The 20,560-nt window shown below is 37.7% G+C and overlaps 1 protein-coding gene across 1 annotated transcript in view; it reads right to left on the bottom strand.

Moving 5' to 3' along the window:
• Nucleotides 1-15,405, bottom strand: part of LOC124157144 — a 210,984-nt gene extending 195,579 nt beyond the window's left edge. Inside the window, exon 1 of the mRNA XM_046531643.1 lies at nt 14,581-15,405. Coding sequence (XP_046387599.1) covers nt 14,581-14,668 — 88 coding nt within the window. The 5' untranslated portion in view covers nt 14,669-15,405. The remainder of the gene's footprint in view (nt 1-14,580) is intronic.
• Nucleotides 15,406-20,560: the final 5,155 nt, after the last annotated feature.

The following is a 20,560-nucleotide window of genomic DNA, read 5'->3' as shown; positions in this document are numbered from 1 at the left end:
TTAGAAGTTTTAGAGATAGCTTCTCCGAAGAGATGATGTATTGATAGGATGTATTGATATTATTTTGGATTACATATGCCCTGCTTTTGGGGAATTTCATCCCTTGGACATAATCGTGGATTTAAAATTGCGGTATGTGATAGATTTCGCAACGTTTACAATATGAAGTAGCTTCCATTAAAAAAAAAAAAAACCAGCACATGTACTAATACCACTTGAGAAACGTTTGGGCCAAATTTCACATTGAAATTGTCTGTAGATCAAGATAATGCCTCGTGAATAGTGACAATCCCAGAACGAGAAAATACCATAGAAGAGGATCGGCTCTGGTCCCAGGTCTCACTTTCTTAAGTGTCCATTTTCATTCCAATGGCCTGGAAATCTTTGCAGACTTGGAAAATCAAGTTACTTAACATGTTTTGTGATTTTATATTTCTTTATAAATAATTTTACTTAACAAAATCACTCGTAAATTCGTCCCCAATGGTTGAACGAGTTTGTACCATAGCTTTTATTTGGCAAGAGGCCTATAATGAATTACACCAAGGCCATGGAGTGATTAAATGTGCGGTCGTAAAAGTCTTGAAAAATTCGAAATGTCTATGTAAAAATTCGTCATTATATGCCATTGGGAGAAGGTTACGGTTGAGGGAGAGTAAGATCTAGAATATGTAGTGTATATAAATTTATTTAGCATTTTAGGAAGTCATTAGTTATGGATAGTTGCGTGCATTTATTTTTATTTTAACAAATATTTTGTGTTTCATGCTATTTATATCCATGAAATCCATGAATATACCAATTTGTATTTACTATATTGAATACAGACCAGCAACTTTTTGAGTACAGAGGTATCGAGTCCGCTCGAGTCAATGGACTCGTCTTGAGTTCCTTTGTGAAGGCATTACAAGACATACCCCGTATTTTATGAATAAATCGAATTAAGATATAAAAATATTAAAAAATAGAAAATTATGCACATTATGAAACTTGCGAGATAAAAAATGAAAAGTACAAATTTTATAAAAATTGAAACATCATGAAAAGATATTACAGTAAGAGCATTACGTGGATTTTAAAATATGTTATAAAAGTTACAAAGGGAATAAATATTTAAACAATCATGTCAAAATTATGAATAATAATAATGATAAAGTACTACTTCATTCAGTTACGTGGATGATTTCTTATTGGATGGCAGTATTCCATGTGTATATTCTATGTATATTTTACTGATATATTAATTTTTTCTCCGTATTCTATGTTCCATTATATGGTTACTTAGATATTTGTAAAGATTATTTCACTATTTGAATTAGTTTGGCCTCCATTTTCAAATAGAAATTGAGGATTATTGCAAGGGTACTAATAGGGTAGTTTCCTTCATCAAAGAAAACGAAAGGCATTGGTTGCGACTCGTTACCCACCATTAGTGTATTCATAATATACAAGTTATTTGGTTTTAGAAATCACAGTTTAGAATAATGGCAATGGCCAATTTTAACCGCATTTGAAAAAGGCCAGATTGGCGCCCATGCGATGCCACTCCGCATAACGTCACAGGGACCTAGTTTCTATACGAGTAGTCAGAAGTTTTACATCGTCTGAGATTATCAATGCATGCATGAGGCACAGAGCTCAAGGAAACATCTCTTAATAATCACCTATTAAAACTGCCTATGGTCGGAAAGTTTCCTTCTTTTGAAAAGGTATTAATAATCCTTATTTAAACCAGGCGCTACCTGCTAGCAGGGTACTCAGCTACCTGTTTGCAGACTGCATTGCAGCGGCGCATATGTTCTCGCCCCAAGGTCACCTCACGCGGTGACAGTGGGAACCAGCATTCATACATAGTCGTCGCGTTTTCGCGCGCTTGAAAATGTTCACTTTTCATTTAATCGCGAAAAATAGATATCGTCATATAAAAATCTAAAAGCGTGAAATGCATACTCCAGGAGTAGTAGTCTTTCGATTTTGGCAATAAAAAATAGTAGGAAACCACCCTATTACAGATATAAAAGTATCTATATCTTGATTTCAATGACAGAACAAGTGCGCCTAAAGCTGCAGGAGATGTTTCATTAAGTATTGCCTGCTTGACTGAACTTACTTCAAATTTAGCTGATATTTATGTTTTAAATGACTGCGAGAGTGACCCTTAAAAATCAGCTTAATTTTATCATTAATGAATATGCAAATGTTGACCGATTGATAATCCCGAACTGAGTCATTAAAAAATCCCATCTCATTTTGAAATATTGGTTCCTACCGCTATTTGCCCAAATTTGAGTTTATTCGGAAAAATGGCCTTTAACCTTTAATTCTGAAAACGATGCTTATATAAAATTTTGTTAGCGCACCAAATATATGAAATGTCCATTTCATTTGTGTACTCAAACTGCAAAAATTTTTTTTTCAAGCATCGCGCATAGTTTATGAAGGAAAGCTGGAGTTCACCAAATTTATGGAAATCTCATAATGGAAATGCCACTACATAATAATGACTTATAATCTCTGTACGTTTTGAGTGAAATTTAGCTGGGAAACCGTAATAACCAAACGGTAATAACATCTTGTCTCAAGTAGGTAGCCATTGGTGGAAATCCTTTTAAAATTAAGGTTCGTGTTACTGGTACAATGTTTGGAATAGATTCGGAACTTCATTTCTCAATACTCTTTATAACGAACGAAATGGAAATGCGAAACCTGATTTCATTAGAATCGGTAATTCTCTAATGGAAACGTATCCTCCATGTGCTAAAAGAAACACTTAAAGAGAGACCTTACATCAATGAATAATAATGTGAAACCAAAATTTAGCAATGTCAGGTTTATACATTTTTAAACTATGACTTAAGTTAAATTGAATTAGTTATTGTAAATAATGTTGGCCTTTTTAATCTCTTATTTTCGAAAATTCATCTGTGAAAATATATGAATGAAAAATGAAACTGAACTTGTTAGAATTTTTGGCTGGTCACTCTTCTGCCCGCACAAATGAGCCTGCCCTCTAGCCGAACGATGGAAAATTCTCCGACTAACCCAATCCTTTTCCTGAAAAGTTATAATCTTTTAAAAAAAAGCTCCCAATTAATCTCGGAGTTAACTTCCTCTAGGAACCAGGGAATGCTTGATTGGAACTAACGCTGCACTTTCGTAGCCCACACTCGGTGATCTCGGGGAGGAAGTTTGAGGTTACTTTTTTTTAACTCCTTGACTCCACACACAAGTCCCTGAGGGCAACGATCAAAGTTCCTTTAAACTTCCGAGTGCGGCGTCGCCCAAGCACGATTGGGAGAACGGGCTTACCATTGGAAGGTTTATGGGGGAAGGGACAAGGGGATGGCGGCGGGAAGTAGCAGGAGACGGCGGGCGCTGGAGGAGGGAAGGAACTCAACACACTCCTCATTCCTGAAAGCTTTCCCACCCTGGCCAAACCCTTTCCGTTACCCTTCGTGGGGCCGAAAGAGAGATCCCTGGGAAGGAGAAAGGTGGAAGAAACGGGGCCGGATGGGGAATGGACGGGGACGAAAAGAAAGGTAGGGAGAGAGATAGTAAGAGGTAAAGGGTGACTATTGCGAGTGAATCGATTTCTGACTGCGATTCTCGATTGCAGCGATTTCCAGAACTAAGCTGGGTTTACACGCCCAAGTTGTGAGTTACAGCAGACTACTATTGCGCGATCTTTCGTTTTTGCATACGTTATTCTGTAAAAATTACACGGAGAAAAAATTATTCGTCTTGACTGGGAGTTAGATTTCCACAATTGGAGAGGAATTCCTGTCTCGGTGAAGATAAATGATTTTTTCTCTGAGGAATTTTAGTACCATTTGAGCATTGAGGGTGACTACATAAAGATTTCACCGTGTCCAGGCTCGGTGTACTCAAATTACGTTTTTGTTTGTTTAAAATTATTGTTGTATTTAATGGTCTCCATGATATCGGCGGTATGCACAAGGTGATTTGTATTTTTCCTTTATTTTCATGCGGGCTTAGTTATAAATAGTGACTAATGGAGTATAGGATCTGTTAATTACAATGTGATCATTATTTGTTGTATTGTATATAATATGGAACAATTTCTGTTGCATCGCCGCGTGATCATATTTTTGTATACATTATTATTTGCTGGATATTATTGTTACATTATTTAGCTGAAAAATCAAGGATAGAAAATCGATAAGGTGTAGAATCGATCCATTCCTATAAAATAAATTGGAAATATGGAGATGCTGGGTCTCCCAGTAGAAGCGCTGCTGTAAACGCCCTTTTAAAAGGCGTCTTTTTATCTCCCCAAACTGACCTCTTAAAATAAAGGAAATGTCGTATTTCTTTCTGTCGTCTCCTGATTTCTCTCTGCAAGGATCTTTCCTTCTCCCCCCTGTTTTTTAGTCTGAGCAGTGAAATGCTAGCTAAAGATTGAGTATCCACAATTTTGGCATATTACTGGTATTATTTTCGGTTCGTTTCCGATCTATTAAACATTAGAAATAGCAATGAATATGTACCAAACGGAAATTTCGGAATCCATTTCGATCGTACATCGGTGTTCGAACGCTCGAAAAAGTTTTATATCGATTTTTAGATATATCGGGTTTCTAGGTGGGTGAGAGTGTCGATGGCCAGTGTTTATACGATCAAGGTACCGGCATCATTTTCTGATAACGAGGAACATGTCACGAGGAACGAAACGTCGGAGAAAATGGAAACTCACCCGGCTTTATACCCGAGAAAACCTTATTCAGTTTATCTTGTATGATGCTCGGCACGATATGGTGGAAGTTTTTAATATTAGTAAAATAAGACATTGCAATATTTCCACTGAGTATTATTATGGCACTACGCGTTTCAATACTGTTTGTAACGACGAAACGGGTAGTGTCACCATAAAACTCAATGAAAATATTGCAATGTCTTATTTTGCTAACTTATTCGGTCTATTCACCGGGAAAGCACCAGATATTTCTTCAATCGATTTATTCCTAGGATTAAGTACGGGGTAGGGGAGAAGTTTGACCTCCATGTGATAAAAGTGCCGTCGTAAACGCTCCTTTAAAAGTCTCTCCCCAACCTGTCCTCTCTTGAGAAAAAAAAGGAAAAGTCGTGATTTTACCTTTCATCCCCTGAATTCTCTCTCTCCAATCCCTTTTTCTTTCTTCTCTTGTGCGTGCGTGTGTGCCTTGGTGCCTTCTCACTCCAGTGCCACCACCACTCCACTCTCACGTCCTCCAATCTCCTTTGATTGCAATTAAGTGCCTCTCTCCACTCCCCTACGACTTCCCCTTTCGAAACACACGACCCCTTTCACTCTCCGCTTCCAATACCGGAATATCACCACCGCAATCCCATCTCGATCCTCAAAGGGACGAATAGAAGAGGAAAAAAACGTTATCTTTGCGGCATCATTCCTTTCATCCAGGTTCCTTGTTTCCCATTGCAGAGTTCACCTCGGATGAGATATGTAGACCAGGTGATGGAGGATGTTATTATCATTATCAAAGTAATCAAACGTTCAAGTGAGGTTTCCTTGGAGTATCTTAGAAATAATCCTGCAGTCTACCCTCTTTCATGGTCTTCCCTCTAAAATTCACAATAAAGCCCACTCCTTTTCATTCTACCTCAATATTCCATTTTAAATGGAAGAATAGTGAAGAATAATGTAGAAGTTAAAATATTAGCCGATAAAAGAATTAAGAATAAAAGAATCCAAGGATTAATGGCTGTTGATGATGGTAGTAGCTTATGGGATACCAGGAAGTACATTTTGCGATAAAGCAGCAACTTTTTCGTGTTTAGTGAGAAAATTTAAAAGCAAAAAAGTGTGCATGAGAACAGTAAAATTTATATCTTTTATAGATAATGCACTGCACGAATAACACTATTTAATATTTTGGAATATTTTTATGCTCCTGAAGTTAAACGACTTTCTTAACAATTTTTCGGTCCAATTTCTGCCTAAAGATGTAAGGATGAGGAGATTGTGGAGGTAAGAAGAATGTTAGATTCTTCTTGACTTAGCGAATCAATTTTATTCTTCACTCCAACTTTGTTAAATTCTTCGTCATTAATTTTCTCCGTCTCTCCATGCTAAAATCTTTGTCAGCCCTTCAACTTTCCGCACGCTCAAATACCCAGTTCCTCAATTCGGTATGGACTTCATTTATGAGATCCCCTCGTGTCCTCACCTCTGTGGTGATACTTTGAAGTCTCGCGCGTTCTCTACCCTCTGGGGAGCCATTTGTGGGACTTCCCTTCGGCTGAGTTTTCCCCCAACCTCCATACGAATACTATTACAGTATTGAAATTAAAAAGAAGAACTTTGTGCTTTCACATTAATATTTATTCTCAAATTAACGACGATGGTTTCAACGTTAGACGTCATCATCAGGTGAACTCTACAGAAGTCCATCACACCCTTTTATACCAGGCTAGGAGGGGGAGGGAGGAAGGTAACTAGGTTGAACGGTTTGGTCAACAGAGAAGAGGGAGGGAACAGATGGAAATTTTGCAGTATGTACGTTCCAATGACAACGTTGTAAACGTATTTTTGCATGACTCCCACTCCCCTCTTTTAAGCCTCTCACATCTAAATTCCTGGACTATTGACATGATGAACCCTTCGGCCTCTCTCTCGTCTGAACCCCCCCTTCCACCTGCCATCCCCTCCATAAGGGAGTCTCCTCCCCCTAACTTTTTTCTACCGTATGACCAAGTTATTCCCCCCTCCCTCTTCTCTGTTGACCAATCCGTTCAACCTAGTTACCATCCTCCCTCCCCCTCCTAGCCTGGTATAAAAGGATGTGATGGACCTCTGTATAGTTCACCTGATGATGATGTCTAACGTTGAAACCATGGTCGTAAATTTGTGAATAAATATTAATGTGAACGCAAAAAGTTCTTCTTTTTAATTTTAATAATGAATCGCTTTCACCAAGTTACGCCTCAAACAATCACTATTACAGTATTTACTATATCATGGAGAGCCCGGTAGCCACCGGTCAAATTGTTTACTGGATTGAGAGAGCTCCGTCAACAATGTAATGAAGGCGATGGAATGAAACTGACTTAAACTTGAATCACGTGATCATGTTTTTCTGTACAGAGTGATAGCTTTAGTGATGGGTTTTCAGGGACCAGTGATCACTCATTATTTTCTGAATCAGAAGGACAATCTCACAGTCCCTTTTTCATGGAAGACGGTGCCAGCAATGGTTTCAGCGACGGAAAAACGGACGCGACGAGTTATGGAAAAAGGGATGGGATTTCCATCCCTGTAGGCGTCGCAGAAAATGGTTGCGTGAAACGGTCTTTTTTCGCGATCATTCGAGCGATCACTAGGAAGGGACAGAAAAAATAATCATGTGACATAAAATTTACTAATTTCTAAAGTAACTAACATTTTTTTTATATTTTAAGCGAACATAGTGATGGGAAAAACAGCATTTGATATTTTTTCTCTATCGTTCTTTCGTATTTCAGTGTTAATAACTTTGATTTGTAGCCGCCATTGAATTTTAATGTGGGTATTAAGTATAGTAAACTGTGATTGAAAATGTGGTTAGCATCGAAATCTTTGCAGTGGTTTGGACGATTATTCGCGAAGAGTTTTCTTTTTCCGGAGGAAATACTGGTTTAGGGTCGTAGGTCTGTTTGATGTGGTGGCATATTGATTGATTGAGGAAACAGACCTCGAAAATATCGACAAGTGAGCAGAGCCACAGCGATGAAAATATTTCCATGAAATTGATCGAAAGGGAAGAATTTAAATATACATTTATCCTGGAAATAGGTGAAAATTAATCTACTATTTGAGCAGTTAATGATATTGCAACTTTCCCAATAAATTACTATTTTATATTTACATTCTATTATTTTAATGTATTTTATATTAAATTACCCATTATGCGATGTGTTGAAATTTCACTGTAGATTTAAAAAATATTGAATAGAAGAATGATTTTGTTTAACCCCTAAAACTTTCTAATCAAAATTTGATAATTGGAAACCTAAAATTATTTACATTTCACTTGCAGGAAAGTGGTGTTATTCTTGGATAAAATTGTAGTGTATATTTGCTTATTCGTGTTTTGCTTCGTTCATTGTCTATGCGGAAATTAAAAAGCTTCACACTTTCAATTGTGATAACGCCGAAATCTCAGAAACAGAAAATAATTTATCAAAACGAATAGTTTATTAAATGGTTTATACTTACAAACACATATATAATTGTAATAAAAAACTGGCATAGCTGGTTTAGTGAAAATATTTTGTAAATTAATTAAATAAAATCAATCTCTTAGGTTAAATGTATTTTGGATATATTTGTACTGTAAAAATTAACTTTTATTGTTGACCATTCTTGCATTTATTGTACCAATAATATTTTTATGTAACAATTCTTGAAAATGGTATATTAATTCCCAAAATTTTGACATAAATGCTTAAAAAAAATAAATTATGTAAACCTCGAGATTTCATATTTCAATATAAACAAGAGATCGAGAACGCAATAAATAGAAAAAAAAATTGTCTGATTCGGGCAATTTACCAAGAGTTCCATATTTTTGAAGAAATTCGCATTGTGTGTTTACTCACCTACTGATTCAACACCTAGTATGGTTTGGATACGTTATGGTAGAGCTAGCACAATATTAAATTATGGACCTGAATATTTGAAGCAATTGTTTTTTTAAATAACGTTATTTCAATATTTAGGCTAGAACTTGCATGACGTCACGCATTTAGCCATAGGCGGAAATTTTTTTGAAGTTCAATAAGTGACCGCCTACGGCGCGCGAGTAAAGGCTCTTTTAAATGGCTTAAATTCTACGGCAACGGTTCATAACGCTAAAAACCATGGACTCATGATAACTTAAAGGAAATATTTTGGTTTTTAATCCACATCCAATTGGCGAGGTACCGTGAAAGCAATTTATAAAAAAGCATATCCTGGAAAGCTTTGTGTTTTCTTTGCAAAATGAACTAAATCGCAACAAGAGCGGCATATTTTGACATTGTTATGAAAATACCATCTGTTTCGTTTCGCAGTACAACTCTTTTAATGCCTTAGTTTTTCCAGCGGCCCCTTTCCTCTCATTTCCGAGTGAAAGTATGGAGAGGAACAGAGTGGGATGTTTTCCCTGGAGTTAGGGTGAAAGCGTAATCACTCTCCACCTACATTGAGCGCGACCGTAGGGGACAACGCCAATTTGTGCTTTTCGAGGAGGAGTTTGGAAAGCGTGCGAGCGAAATAGAAAGAGGTTTTTGGTTGGACCGTAGAAATTTTGCATTGATTCGCTTATTACTCACAGAGTAGTTTATTGAGGTCTCCGTGTTTCATTTTCACCATTTATGTTGCATCCTGACCAAAATTAGTATAGTGTTTTGTCCCAAGGAAATTTATTCCTTAAAATTTTAATTTTTCCAATTCGTGGAAGAGCGAAGTTGTAATTATCTTAAGTCAAATTATCGATTTTTTCAAATAACTAAAAGTAGCGAGCGTGAGTTGGTAGAAATCCTTTATCGTTGGAATTGAAGGACTTAAAGCGTTTCTGTTTCCGCATGGTGTTTTATTTTTCCTAGCCTGGTTTTGTTAAAGGGTAATACTATCATATCACCCCCCTAATCATCAAAATCATGTGGAAGCAGAAAAGTTTCAATTCCTTCAGCTCCTACGATTTTTTAAAAGGAATTTAGTTCAACAAAAGCACGAAAAAAACCCTGCTTTTCGAATAAAAGTCACTAGAACTTAACGAAAAGGACATAATTTAGTCCAGTGTATATTCGTCAAATTTAATGAAACGCCTCGCCGTGCAGTTCTTTTAATTCTTCCACCATTTTGACTGAGTGCCTTCTTTCCCTGCTTCCAGCGAAAGTATGAAGAGGACTGAAGTTGGTTATTTTCTCAGAGGCTACAGTGAGGGCGCGATCACTTTCTACCGACGTGGAACGCACCATGAGTGGGCGGAGAGAGGCGATAAACTGTGATTTTGAGGGAGCGGGAGGAGTAGGGTAGAATAGGGGAGGGTGTTGAGAGCGATGAGAAGCGACTGGGGACGCGGGTCAGGTTTTGTCGGCGCAAAGAGAGAGAGTAGGCACTCTGGTGTTCGTTTGGGCTTGATGATAAAAAGTCAGGCGCCATTTTGGTTCCACCAAATTATATTTACCTTCCGTGTATCTAACGATTTGATCGTTGGATTATTCTTCCTCGTAGAATAATCCTCCAAGGTCGTTAGAATATTAATTGCATATTGCTTGGTTTCGCTTATAGTAGGACCTGCCCGCCTTTGTGACGGTACAGGATTCCTCGTCCCGTCCTTCCTTCCCCGTCCTTTCCCTGAGGCGTCGTCGGGCTCTAATCGCGGCGATGCCTCTAATCCTTTGTTCCTATCTGTCCTCCCCCTCTCGAGAGGCTCGGGCGTATAAGTCTCTGACTTGGTTCCCGGTCCTCGAGAGCGTATCCTTGCGGGGGCCCGCCCTGGGACCCCCGAACACATTACCTTCCGTGTATTAATTGCTCATTACTCAGAGAGAGATTTGCTGAGCGAACCATTTTTATTTTCATAATTAACGCAGGATCAGACCAATATTAGTATATACTAATATTGGTCTGATATATCGTCCCTTCGGAATTTCTTGTTGAAATTTTAATTTTTTGAACTTGCATGCAAGCAAAGCCATACTTTTTATAGGAAATTTTCTGATTTGCAAAAGCAACTTGTTTGAAATTAACAAATTATTAAAAAAGGTTGAGCATTACTAGGGGAACCTATTTTTAAGTAAATACTTATTGCTATTGTTTCTCCTAAAGGACCAATCCCTAAATTTTTAATTTCCAGCAGCTCTCGTTTAGTCCTTACTGTGCGTAGCGTGCACGATCATCGCAATCTATGTTGTTTGTTGTACTTTTGTTTGTTGTTCTATCTAAAGCCCGTATCACACTAGCGTCTACGACCGCCGCTGCGACCGCGACTGCGGCTGCGGCTGCGACTGCACCCCATCACACATTGCGGCCGACGCCACGATCGCGCATGCGCACGTATGAACGTTTCTGCTTGTGGCTTGTTTGTTTACGAAAGCCCTAAGAATAGATGGAGAGCAGCAATTGTTGGAAATGTTCCTAAAATATGTTAAAACGTACTTCATTTTCATTCACCTGTGTACTCGGGTGCAATATCCAATATACTGGGCTTCCATCTTCACTTTAAAAATCCGAAATTATCTCAGCGTTATCTTATAACCTTCTTGAACTTCCCTCGCTACGGTAACCAAAACAAACAAACACGTCTGCCGCAAGCGCGCGAGATTGAAATGGAGCTCTCTGATTGGCTGCGACTGCGACTCAGAAGAATTGCCGGTCGGCTATTCTTCGGAGTCGCAGTCGCAGCGTCGACTGCCTCGCTCTGATTGGTCGACGGGCCAGTCGCAGTCGCGGTCGCAGCCGCAGCTCCGGCCGCAGTCGCTAGTGTGATACGGCCTTAAGTGACTTTTGTCTTGCTATGTATATGTTTATTGCTTCTCCATCCCTCTGTGTGCACGGATGTATTTTTAATATTGTGGTGTTGTTACCTGATATTTATCTGGCTTAAACGTACAGTGATTTATTTGACTCAGGTCTTAACTATCATTGAAACTATCATTATATGAGAAACCACAACAGTTCCTAATCATGATAATTTCACACTGATTGATGCCAGTACATCTGTCATCACATTAAAATTTCACCATTGAAAAAATAAAAATATTTTTAAATAACAGAATATTTAATGTTCAATAACATAAAAATGTAAATCACCAAAATGTATTTGATAAACCATGCATCAGTAAAAATAGAATTTTCATGATATAGCATGCATCAAAGTGCAATTACTGTATACAATTTTACATAAATTGCCATATTTACGTTTTCTTGCATCTTAATCATCTTTTGATTAATTTACCTTCTTGTTTTGTTCTTAAATTAATTATTTTGCTAATTCAGGCACCGGAAAATGTTGAGAATGACCTACTCTGCTTACCCTGAAAATTTCAAGATGATAGCATAAGCTACAGGCATTGCATTAGCAAACGGTCACCAAAAAGGACCGATCAGGGGGGAGATAATTTTCCTTTTAATGACTATTGTCATATTTATGCGTTGCCTTCCTTACCTGTTTCACAGAGATTTTTGACAGAGGATACAGTGAAAACGCAACCTCTCTCCGCGTTTGGTGAGCGAACCCATAGGAGAGACGCAAAATCGTGCTTTGGAGGGAGATGGAACGAAATAGAACTGGGGTAAGGGAGGGGATAGCATTTGAGAGCGATGAGAAGCGTCAGCTGGAGACGTGGGTCAGGTTTTGCAGGCGGAATGAGAGAAAGGGGCTTTGTTTCTATCGGAGGCATTTAGATGATCCACTTGGGATTCCCGCTAACGATATTATTCCCCGCAAGGCCTCACCGAGGAGTTCCTCGTCAAAATGAGCCTGGTTTGAAGCCCCGGAGGGAAAGGGGGAAAAGCAGATGACGAAAGAGGCTTGTGATGTCGTTTTAGAGTTCGTGGGAAAATTTCACAACCGCGTCACGAAGAGCGCCCAAAAGAGCTGTCGTAGCAATTCCTAACGTCGGCATCGGATCCTTGAGCTAATCTACCTTACTTTTTTTCCTAGTAACCTCGACCAATTTTCCATAATTTATTTCACAGCGAGGGTTCAAGTCTAAGGCAGCTCTTATGATGTTCTTGATTTCCCACCTTTAGGTATGGTTAAGGTCAAAATGAAATCCAAACGTGTAATTTGGTCAAATTATACCTATATTATATAGTATTTCTTGGAGTTTAGGTCATTCATAAAATAAGTTTCAGGCAACATTTCGATTTATTTTTTAAATCACCTTCAGGGCTATGTAAGAAAAGCGTGAACAATATAAAATACAGAGAATAAAAAGTTACACAATTCTCTGTATTCTCTGTATTTTATATTGTTCACACTTTTTCTTACATAGCCCTGAAGATGATTTAAAAAATAAATCGAAACGTTGGCTGAAACTTATTTTATAAATGACCTAAACTCCAAGATATACTATATTATATATTAAACAAGGTCAAGAAAAGGAAAGAAAAAAAATCAAATTATACCGATAATTGGTTGAATTTATCAGTTTTCCTTTAAAAACTCATCAATAGCGTCTTAGCTGGAAACGTCTGTGGCTGAACAATATTCAATATAGCTTAAGAAATAATACTTACAGAAAGGATTCAAACATTTGACGCATTATACATATGTTTCTATTACATAATGGTTTTTAACTAACGATTGTACTGTGCTACAACCATCATTAGTTGACCAACCTTCATTCAATACATCTCTGGGTTTGTGGGCGAAGAAAAAGATCATAGACTATATTGAGATAAAAGGTCTGATACTTATCATGACTGATCCCATACATACCTTTGCTCATCATCAGATCACGTTGGAGTGCTAACAGAAATTAGTTCGTCAGCTGACGAGCAAATACCGACCGCAGTCTATTTCAGGCATTTAGATATTCATGACTAGGAGGGATAATTTTTCTGAATCTTTCCGTAGTAATATTTCCCCTTAATCACCAATTATTGACGTACTAAAGCATTGCATATAACGAAAATAGCTTAACGTTATTATTTTTTCATACACGTGAGTCTAAAGTTAGTTCTCACTGGTTGATGAGAATTTTATTTTGAATAAATATATGAATGATTGAATCAAAATCCACGAAACACAATGGCCATCTCAAGATTTATCGAGAATGATGAGAAAAATTTTACTTTATATATTACAAGATTTCGCTTAACTTGGATCAATGCAGAAATAAATTTTGAAGGACACCATGCATATTTGTTCAGGAATATCCCACTAATCTACTTCATTGCCCTTGCAGGCAGTCAGACTCTTTACGCACGTAGCCATCGTGCAGAGGATTTGTAATATTTGTAATACTCATAACATGATGGAGGCGCAATAGCAAAATAATAATATGTATGTTTGGACAAAGAACAATAATGGAGCTATTTTCATCCAAATATAATTTTAAGACGAACTCCTGTTCTTTTTTTGTTGACCCTCGCCTCTAATTCTTGCTCTGGTAACCTACATTCTTGCAATTGTTTACACTCGAAGAAAATAAATCATAATTCATTTTTAAGCTCTGATTTTTACAGCAGATATTGTTGGAGAATATTTCTCAGGCATGAGAAATTCGTGTTACGTTTGCACATGCAACTTACGAGCTAATGAAGCTCAGATTTTTCGACTCAAAATATGTTGCTGCTTTGATGATGAAGACGGAGTTATTTGTAAAACTTTTCCATTGTAAAAGAATTAATGCCAGAAAGCACTAGATCCTATTTTTTTTACATATTTATATACCTCAGTAGAATAAATATGCTGAAATCAAAAATGATACGAGGACAAGGGATCGTTATTATTTTAGTTGATATTATTTTCATCATGGTTTAGATTTGAATCCGTACGAGTCATGCTATTTTAGCTTATTGAATATTGACTTTCCGTGGGCTACGTATTTTCACTTTAATTCCTAGACTGCATAGAAACACAAACTCACCCCCGAAAGTCAGTAGTGCCAACAGTGCAGCGGCAAGAAGGCGGCCAGCCGCCCCTGGGGCATCGTTCTTACTCCTCGCCGTAGTCATGGCACCGTTTTCGGAGTGATCCCACTTTTCTCTCTTCACACTCAACACCGGCGGCGATGATCAGCATCCCACAAGAGCCGACACAACTCTCCTCCCCCCTCCGGCGCCGTTCCCATCACTACGCGAGCAACAACGTTCCCGCCTTGCAGGGTCACTTGACTCTTCGAGCACTTGTTAGTGCAACTCCTCCCTCTCAAGGGAAAGTAATGAATTGGCCAATCACACTAATTTTTCCGTCCACTGCATTCTTTGTTCATGTTCCCCCAATGCGTTGGCAATAAATGAAATGACTCCACTAGGAATGTGTGAGGTTTTCGAAGGTACGGTTACACTAGATATTGAAAATAGATTTTTTCCTCCGCGTTCAATCGGCTAATTAAGTGTTTTTTTTAAGATACAAGATACTGGGATAAAACTAAAACTCCTTGAAAATGCGGTTCCCTATCCTTTTGGCCGCTTCCCGTGTTCAGAATACCGTTCTTTGTCACAGTAAAACTCGGGTAAATAGAATCACAATGGCCACGATGTTGCTTAAAGTATAACTTTTCCGTCACCTCACGTGATCGTCTATTTTTGAATTCCACGATGCTGGGGAATTCAGTTATGTACACACGCTAACACACTTGTTTGTCGGTAAAGCTTCCTGTTGTCTACTGCGTGAACAGTTCCGTTTTCACGGGATGGATATATCATCCAAGCGGTGTCGTCGGTCGAGTGCCGCGCGGGAGACTGTAGTCAGACGCTACGCTCCCTCCCTTAGTTGACTCGGGGCCCGTGGAGGGCGCCGTTCCGAATCTGGAGCTCAGGGGTCACGCTGATGCTGCGGAGGGGAGCGTTTGAGGAGGGATGGGGGGAGAGAAAGGGAGTTGGCGGTTATTCGGTCGAGCGATGAAGTCGGGGCCCGGGTATTGGAGGACGACAATCTTTTCCGACTCTCTGTTTGCTCTTCCAATGTATCTCTCTAACTTCCCTCGACACGTCCAAGTTCTCTTCGGGATTTTTTTCTATCCCCAAAGATCGAGGCGAGATTCAGTCCAGGAAGATGTGATCCCTTCTCCCTGTATCAATGTTCATATTCAGTATAAATACGTTGAATTTTGTATCTTCACGTTTAATGTTGTCCTTTTTATGTTGGTAAAATTTCGATCGATTTCTTAATAGAGAAATCATTTTGGAAAATTTGGAGTTTTACATATTCTTAATGATTTTCAAGTGAATATTTGTTTCAGATTTGATTTAAATTATAGATAATTTTTTTTTCGATTTCAACTGCCAATTTAAAGCACATTTTTTTTGGGAAACAGGTAACCATGAAAAAGTTGGGATAATTTCGAAATGGAATAATTTCTCCTACGTCGCAGAAATTTGGGAAAATGCAATTTGACATTCCAGCGGCTAGTCACTTTCTTCGAGCATTTAGATGGAACTGCGACGGCTATTCGTGTGATTCATGGCATTTCGAGGGGGAAAAACGTGCTGTTTTTTATCCTCAGTTATCTCTTAGTTTTTAGACGCCTTTCATGAAGTATGTCAATTGATAGAGTTTTACATTGTTTCTTGACAATAGTTTAAACGAAGGTATATTATATGGCAGGCCATTGAAGGCGCACCACGATTGTATACGAATTAGAAACAATATAAATGATCTATTGACTCATAAAACGCCCAGAGAAAGGCTAAATTTAGTTTTTTTCTACAGTAATGCCTGAATGCAAATACGTTTTTTTTGCCTTTTTTCTGCTTTTCTACTAATTGTATTATTCAAGCTTAAAAAAGCGCTCAAAGGCTATTTATTAAGGCATTAAATTAACAGAGATTTTGTTAAAATTTTATGTAAACCTTAGAAAATTACCACATGTGATTTATTTTAGAACAGAAACAAAAAGGTCGAGGTTACTCTTTAGAATAGATGGTTTTGAAAAGTACCCTGGCTTCATGTGCCCCTAAGAATTGGTGCTCATTCATTTTTCACAATGAAAAGTAGCTCAAAGGTCGAATTAAATGCTCGCACACAAAATCCTCACAGCACCATCAGTCGAATCTTTGGCTTATTATTGTGATATAAGAATCAAATTATTGAATCCTATTTTTCAACCGTTTAAAACTTTTAGGCTAATTTAGCCCTAAAATATTCGCGGCATGGTAAACCAATGGATTAAAGGGTACACAATATCATTGGATCACATTGATTATGGATAAAATTTGTTAAACTCCTCGATAAAGGACATTTTTTAAAGCCCCAGTAATCAAGTCAACATGAAATCTAACCTTCTTGATGACATAGGGCATCCACCTCGTAAGACATTTTAGGAACTTCCTCCAACGAAGAAGACATCTAGCGGTCATATCTAAGTTAAATAACATGCGGATAGCTCAACTGGTAAAGCAGTGCTTTTAACCCAAGGGGTTAAGGGTTCAAGTCCCTGTTTGGACGAAAAATTTTTCCCGGCATGGGTGGTGACGGGGTAAAGACCTCGCCTGCCAAAGATGAGGCCGCGGTTTCGAATCCCGTCGGGTTAGGATACCCCTATTAAGGCCATGGTTGTTCATACGCGTCTAATTGTTAAATTTTTTCAACACCCCGATATCTAATGACGATTATGTGCTGTATTTTGTGGTATTGGAATAAATAAATAAATAATCCTCGAGTTTTCGATCAGGCCATTCTCTCGGACCCAAGATAGCGGAAAAGTTGGAAGATGAATGGAAAAGATAAGCTATGACGCAAGAAAGACATCCATATACAGCCATTTTCTCATAACGTGAAAGTGAAAAAATTCCAAAGTTGCTGCCCACTTTTCATGAGCGTATGACGTCATTATAGTTCAGGTTCATGAAATACTACAGAGATGCTCAATAGTTGACGGATAAAATTGCTCAATAGAGTGTTAATGACAACGAACCAAGTGAGATTAATTTGTGAGGCTGATAAGTAGTGGGCATCTCGTCAAGAGTCAGTGACGTCATGAAACTTTCATTACAAGGGGTAAGCCCATCGATGTTTCGCCGCAAATAGCTCGAGAAGCATGCGACGGAAAATAGCCTAAAATGCGGGTTTATTTAAAGAGACTTTATTTTTCAGACTGTCGCAATTGCAATAATAAAAAAAATGTCCAACCAATAGTACAGAAGTGAAGAACGCCGCTCTAGTCGCTAGATGTCTCTTCCGTTGGAGGCATTTCTTTGTGTTACGCGAGATCGTCGTCCTTCGTCATCGAAGGTACTCGAGTTTAAGTTCACTCTATTGTTGGCGGTTTCATAATGACCATATGTAAAACTAAGAGCACTGAATTACGTGCCCCAAAAAGTATTATTTTAGCTTTTTTTCTCAACTCCTAAAAAATATTTTGTTGACCTTTTTCTAAAAATTCACCTGATTCTAATCAATCCTAAATTTCCTTTTTTACATTTCCTAAACAAATGTACTACTTATTATAATTACCATAGATGTTCGCATTTAAAACATTCCAACATACGAACGTGATTTGAAATTTCACTTATCCGTACACATTAGTCAAAACCAAGAGTCATTGTGGATTTTATGAATAATTTGATGTTTTTACATCGTGAATAATTGTAATTGGATAGTATGAATGAATTTTAATGAAAGTTTTTTATATAAAAATTTGTTTAAGAGTAGTATATTGTCATTCAGCTCCATTTTTTAATCTTTGTATAATTAGAACGTTTTGGTCATGTAAACATTTAGAAAAGAGTAATGAAATACTGTTTGAAGTGTTTGGAAAGTCCTGCGATTCAATTTCTTACGCCGCTTCTTTAAGCTGGAGTGCAATAAAAGCTATTTTACTAGGTTGAATCAACGATATGCTTCACAACAAAGCCAGTTTCGGTGTTCTCCAAACAGTGAAACCTTCTGGACGTAAGTTATTGCAAACCTCTGCGTGCCGACCGTATCACGAAAGACATGGAATCGACAGCCGAGAGAAGATTAAGTTTTGTGTTAGATTTGAAAAAATCTCCTAAGGAGATAGAAAAAATCATTAATGAGGCTTACGGGGACTCGGCTTTGTCGTATTCACAAGTTTTGAGGTTTTTGAAGGCATTTAAGAAGGGCCAGGAAGAGGTAAATCCCAAAATTGGCAAGAATGAGGAAATCAAAAGTGAAATTAGTGCTCATTGTCTTTTTATACAGCAAAGGAGTGGTCTATGAGGAATTAATTTCTCAAGAAAAGACAGATGATACTGATTATTACACGTTCGTGCTGAAAAGACTGAGCGACGCAATGAAAGAGCTATTAATTTATACCCATATTAATGATATTAAATCTAAAATAAGTGTTAAATCGTGGCGAATATTTTCCCGAAAAATAAATATAATTATATTTTTTCGTAACGCTTTGCGTTTTACAGAGGAAATTAGAACTATTTCCGTGCCTAGATATTTTATTTCCGTAATTCTTGACTATAGCTACGGCGATAATGCTTCGATTAAAATTTTATTCGGAGTAATTACGACTTAGTAATTTTCCGGACAATGATTATTAAACCCTTCTGGATCCGACACTTTCCTAATCTTCAAGGGTTAAACTCCCAATTTTCTCTCTTTGGAGGAAATTGTACTATTTAGTATAGCAATTATGTTTCAAATCAGGAGGGGTCAAAAACTTTGTCTAGAATATTGCTAACTCGTTACTTCTTTAATTAACATGGTGATATTATCAAGATGTAATTAATCAGCGCTAAAATGTAAAGGCTTGTGGAGAGACTGAATAGAAATAATCTGCTCAGGTCATAATGTAAGCTATACATATGGTAGTGGTTTTAACTCCAGGCGAGCACTTTCAAGCAACGCAGTTTTGTCTAGCTATATAGTGACTACGAGAAAAGTCGTTAACGCAAGCCCCGCTATTTGGAGTGGCCTTGCAATCGGACGGCATTTCAATTATTCATTCCCTCCTCAAAGTCCAATCACGAGCCAAGGGAATTGAATGTATCTTCCGACCCATACACCGCATTTTGCTCACGCAATGTTTAAGTAAAATGAATGGAATCGCTTCCCAGTAACAGCGCAATAGTGATGCGGGAGGAAATGGGACTTCTAGGGGACACCGCTTCTCTCTCTCTCTCTTCAAGGCAGGCACAAGGCCAGTTCTTTCATTAAGGAATAATATTACCTCATAACTTTTGCAAAGAATAAAAATAAAATAAAAAAGCACGTTATTTCATCAAACAGTATAAAATGTACCACAGTAAAGTTTTTTTTGTAAATGAATGTAGAAGAGACTGATAAGTGAGTAAGCATTGGCACGCACTATTTATATCTAAACCGTATCACAACTCACGATTTATTCTCCAAGAGTTGAAAAGGTATTTTTCTTTTTTTTTAATGGTGAATCATGTAATCAGTTACACCAGAAATACCTGCCAAAAAAATTAAAACTGACGCTATATATTTAGAAAAATTAAAACTATTTTCCATTAGGTAATTTAGTTCATTAGGTAGAGCACAATGGAACAAAATTTTAAACGCCTGATTATTGAGTGTTTTGTTGTCTTCAGAACTGCAAGTCTGCGAGCAAAATTTCATTTCCGACGATAGAAAGTGGGTCAAAAATCAATTAAAATTCATCGATGAAGTAGACAAACATGTGAAGTAAGTCAAGAAAAAGCGTGTAAAAAATTCCCTTTCGTTGCCAGAATTATAACTCTTTTCTCAGTTTGAGGTGCATACTGATGGAGTATGAAGAATATCACTTATCTATGTTAAACCGAATGCATCTGGTGGCATCATCATTATCAGTCAACAAGCCTGAGATTGGTTTCATTCAGCTCTACATTTTGCTCTTGTATCCGCTAGACTTTTCATAGCGACGTATTTAGTTTCTTTTACATCCTTAATCACCCGTCTAATGAGACTTACCTACCGTGATC

This window comes from Ischnura elegans, chromosome 4 (assembly GCF_921293095.1).
Source record: "Ischnura elegans chromosome 4, ioIscEleg1.1, whole genome shotgun sequence".
NCBI classification, from domain to species: domain Eukaryota; kingdom Metazoa; phylum Arthropoda; class Insecta; order Odonata; family Coenagrionidae; genus Ischnura; species Ischnura elegans.
Note: the sequence above shows the minus strand (reverse complement) of the source record. Positions and strands in the feature narration are given on the sequence as shown.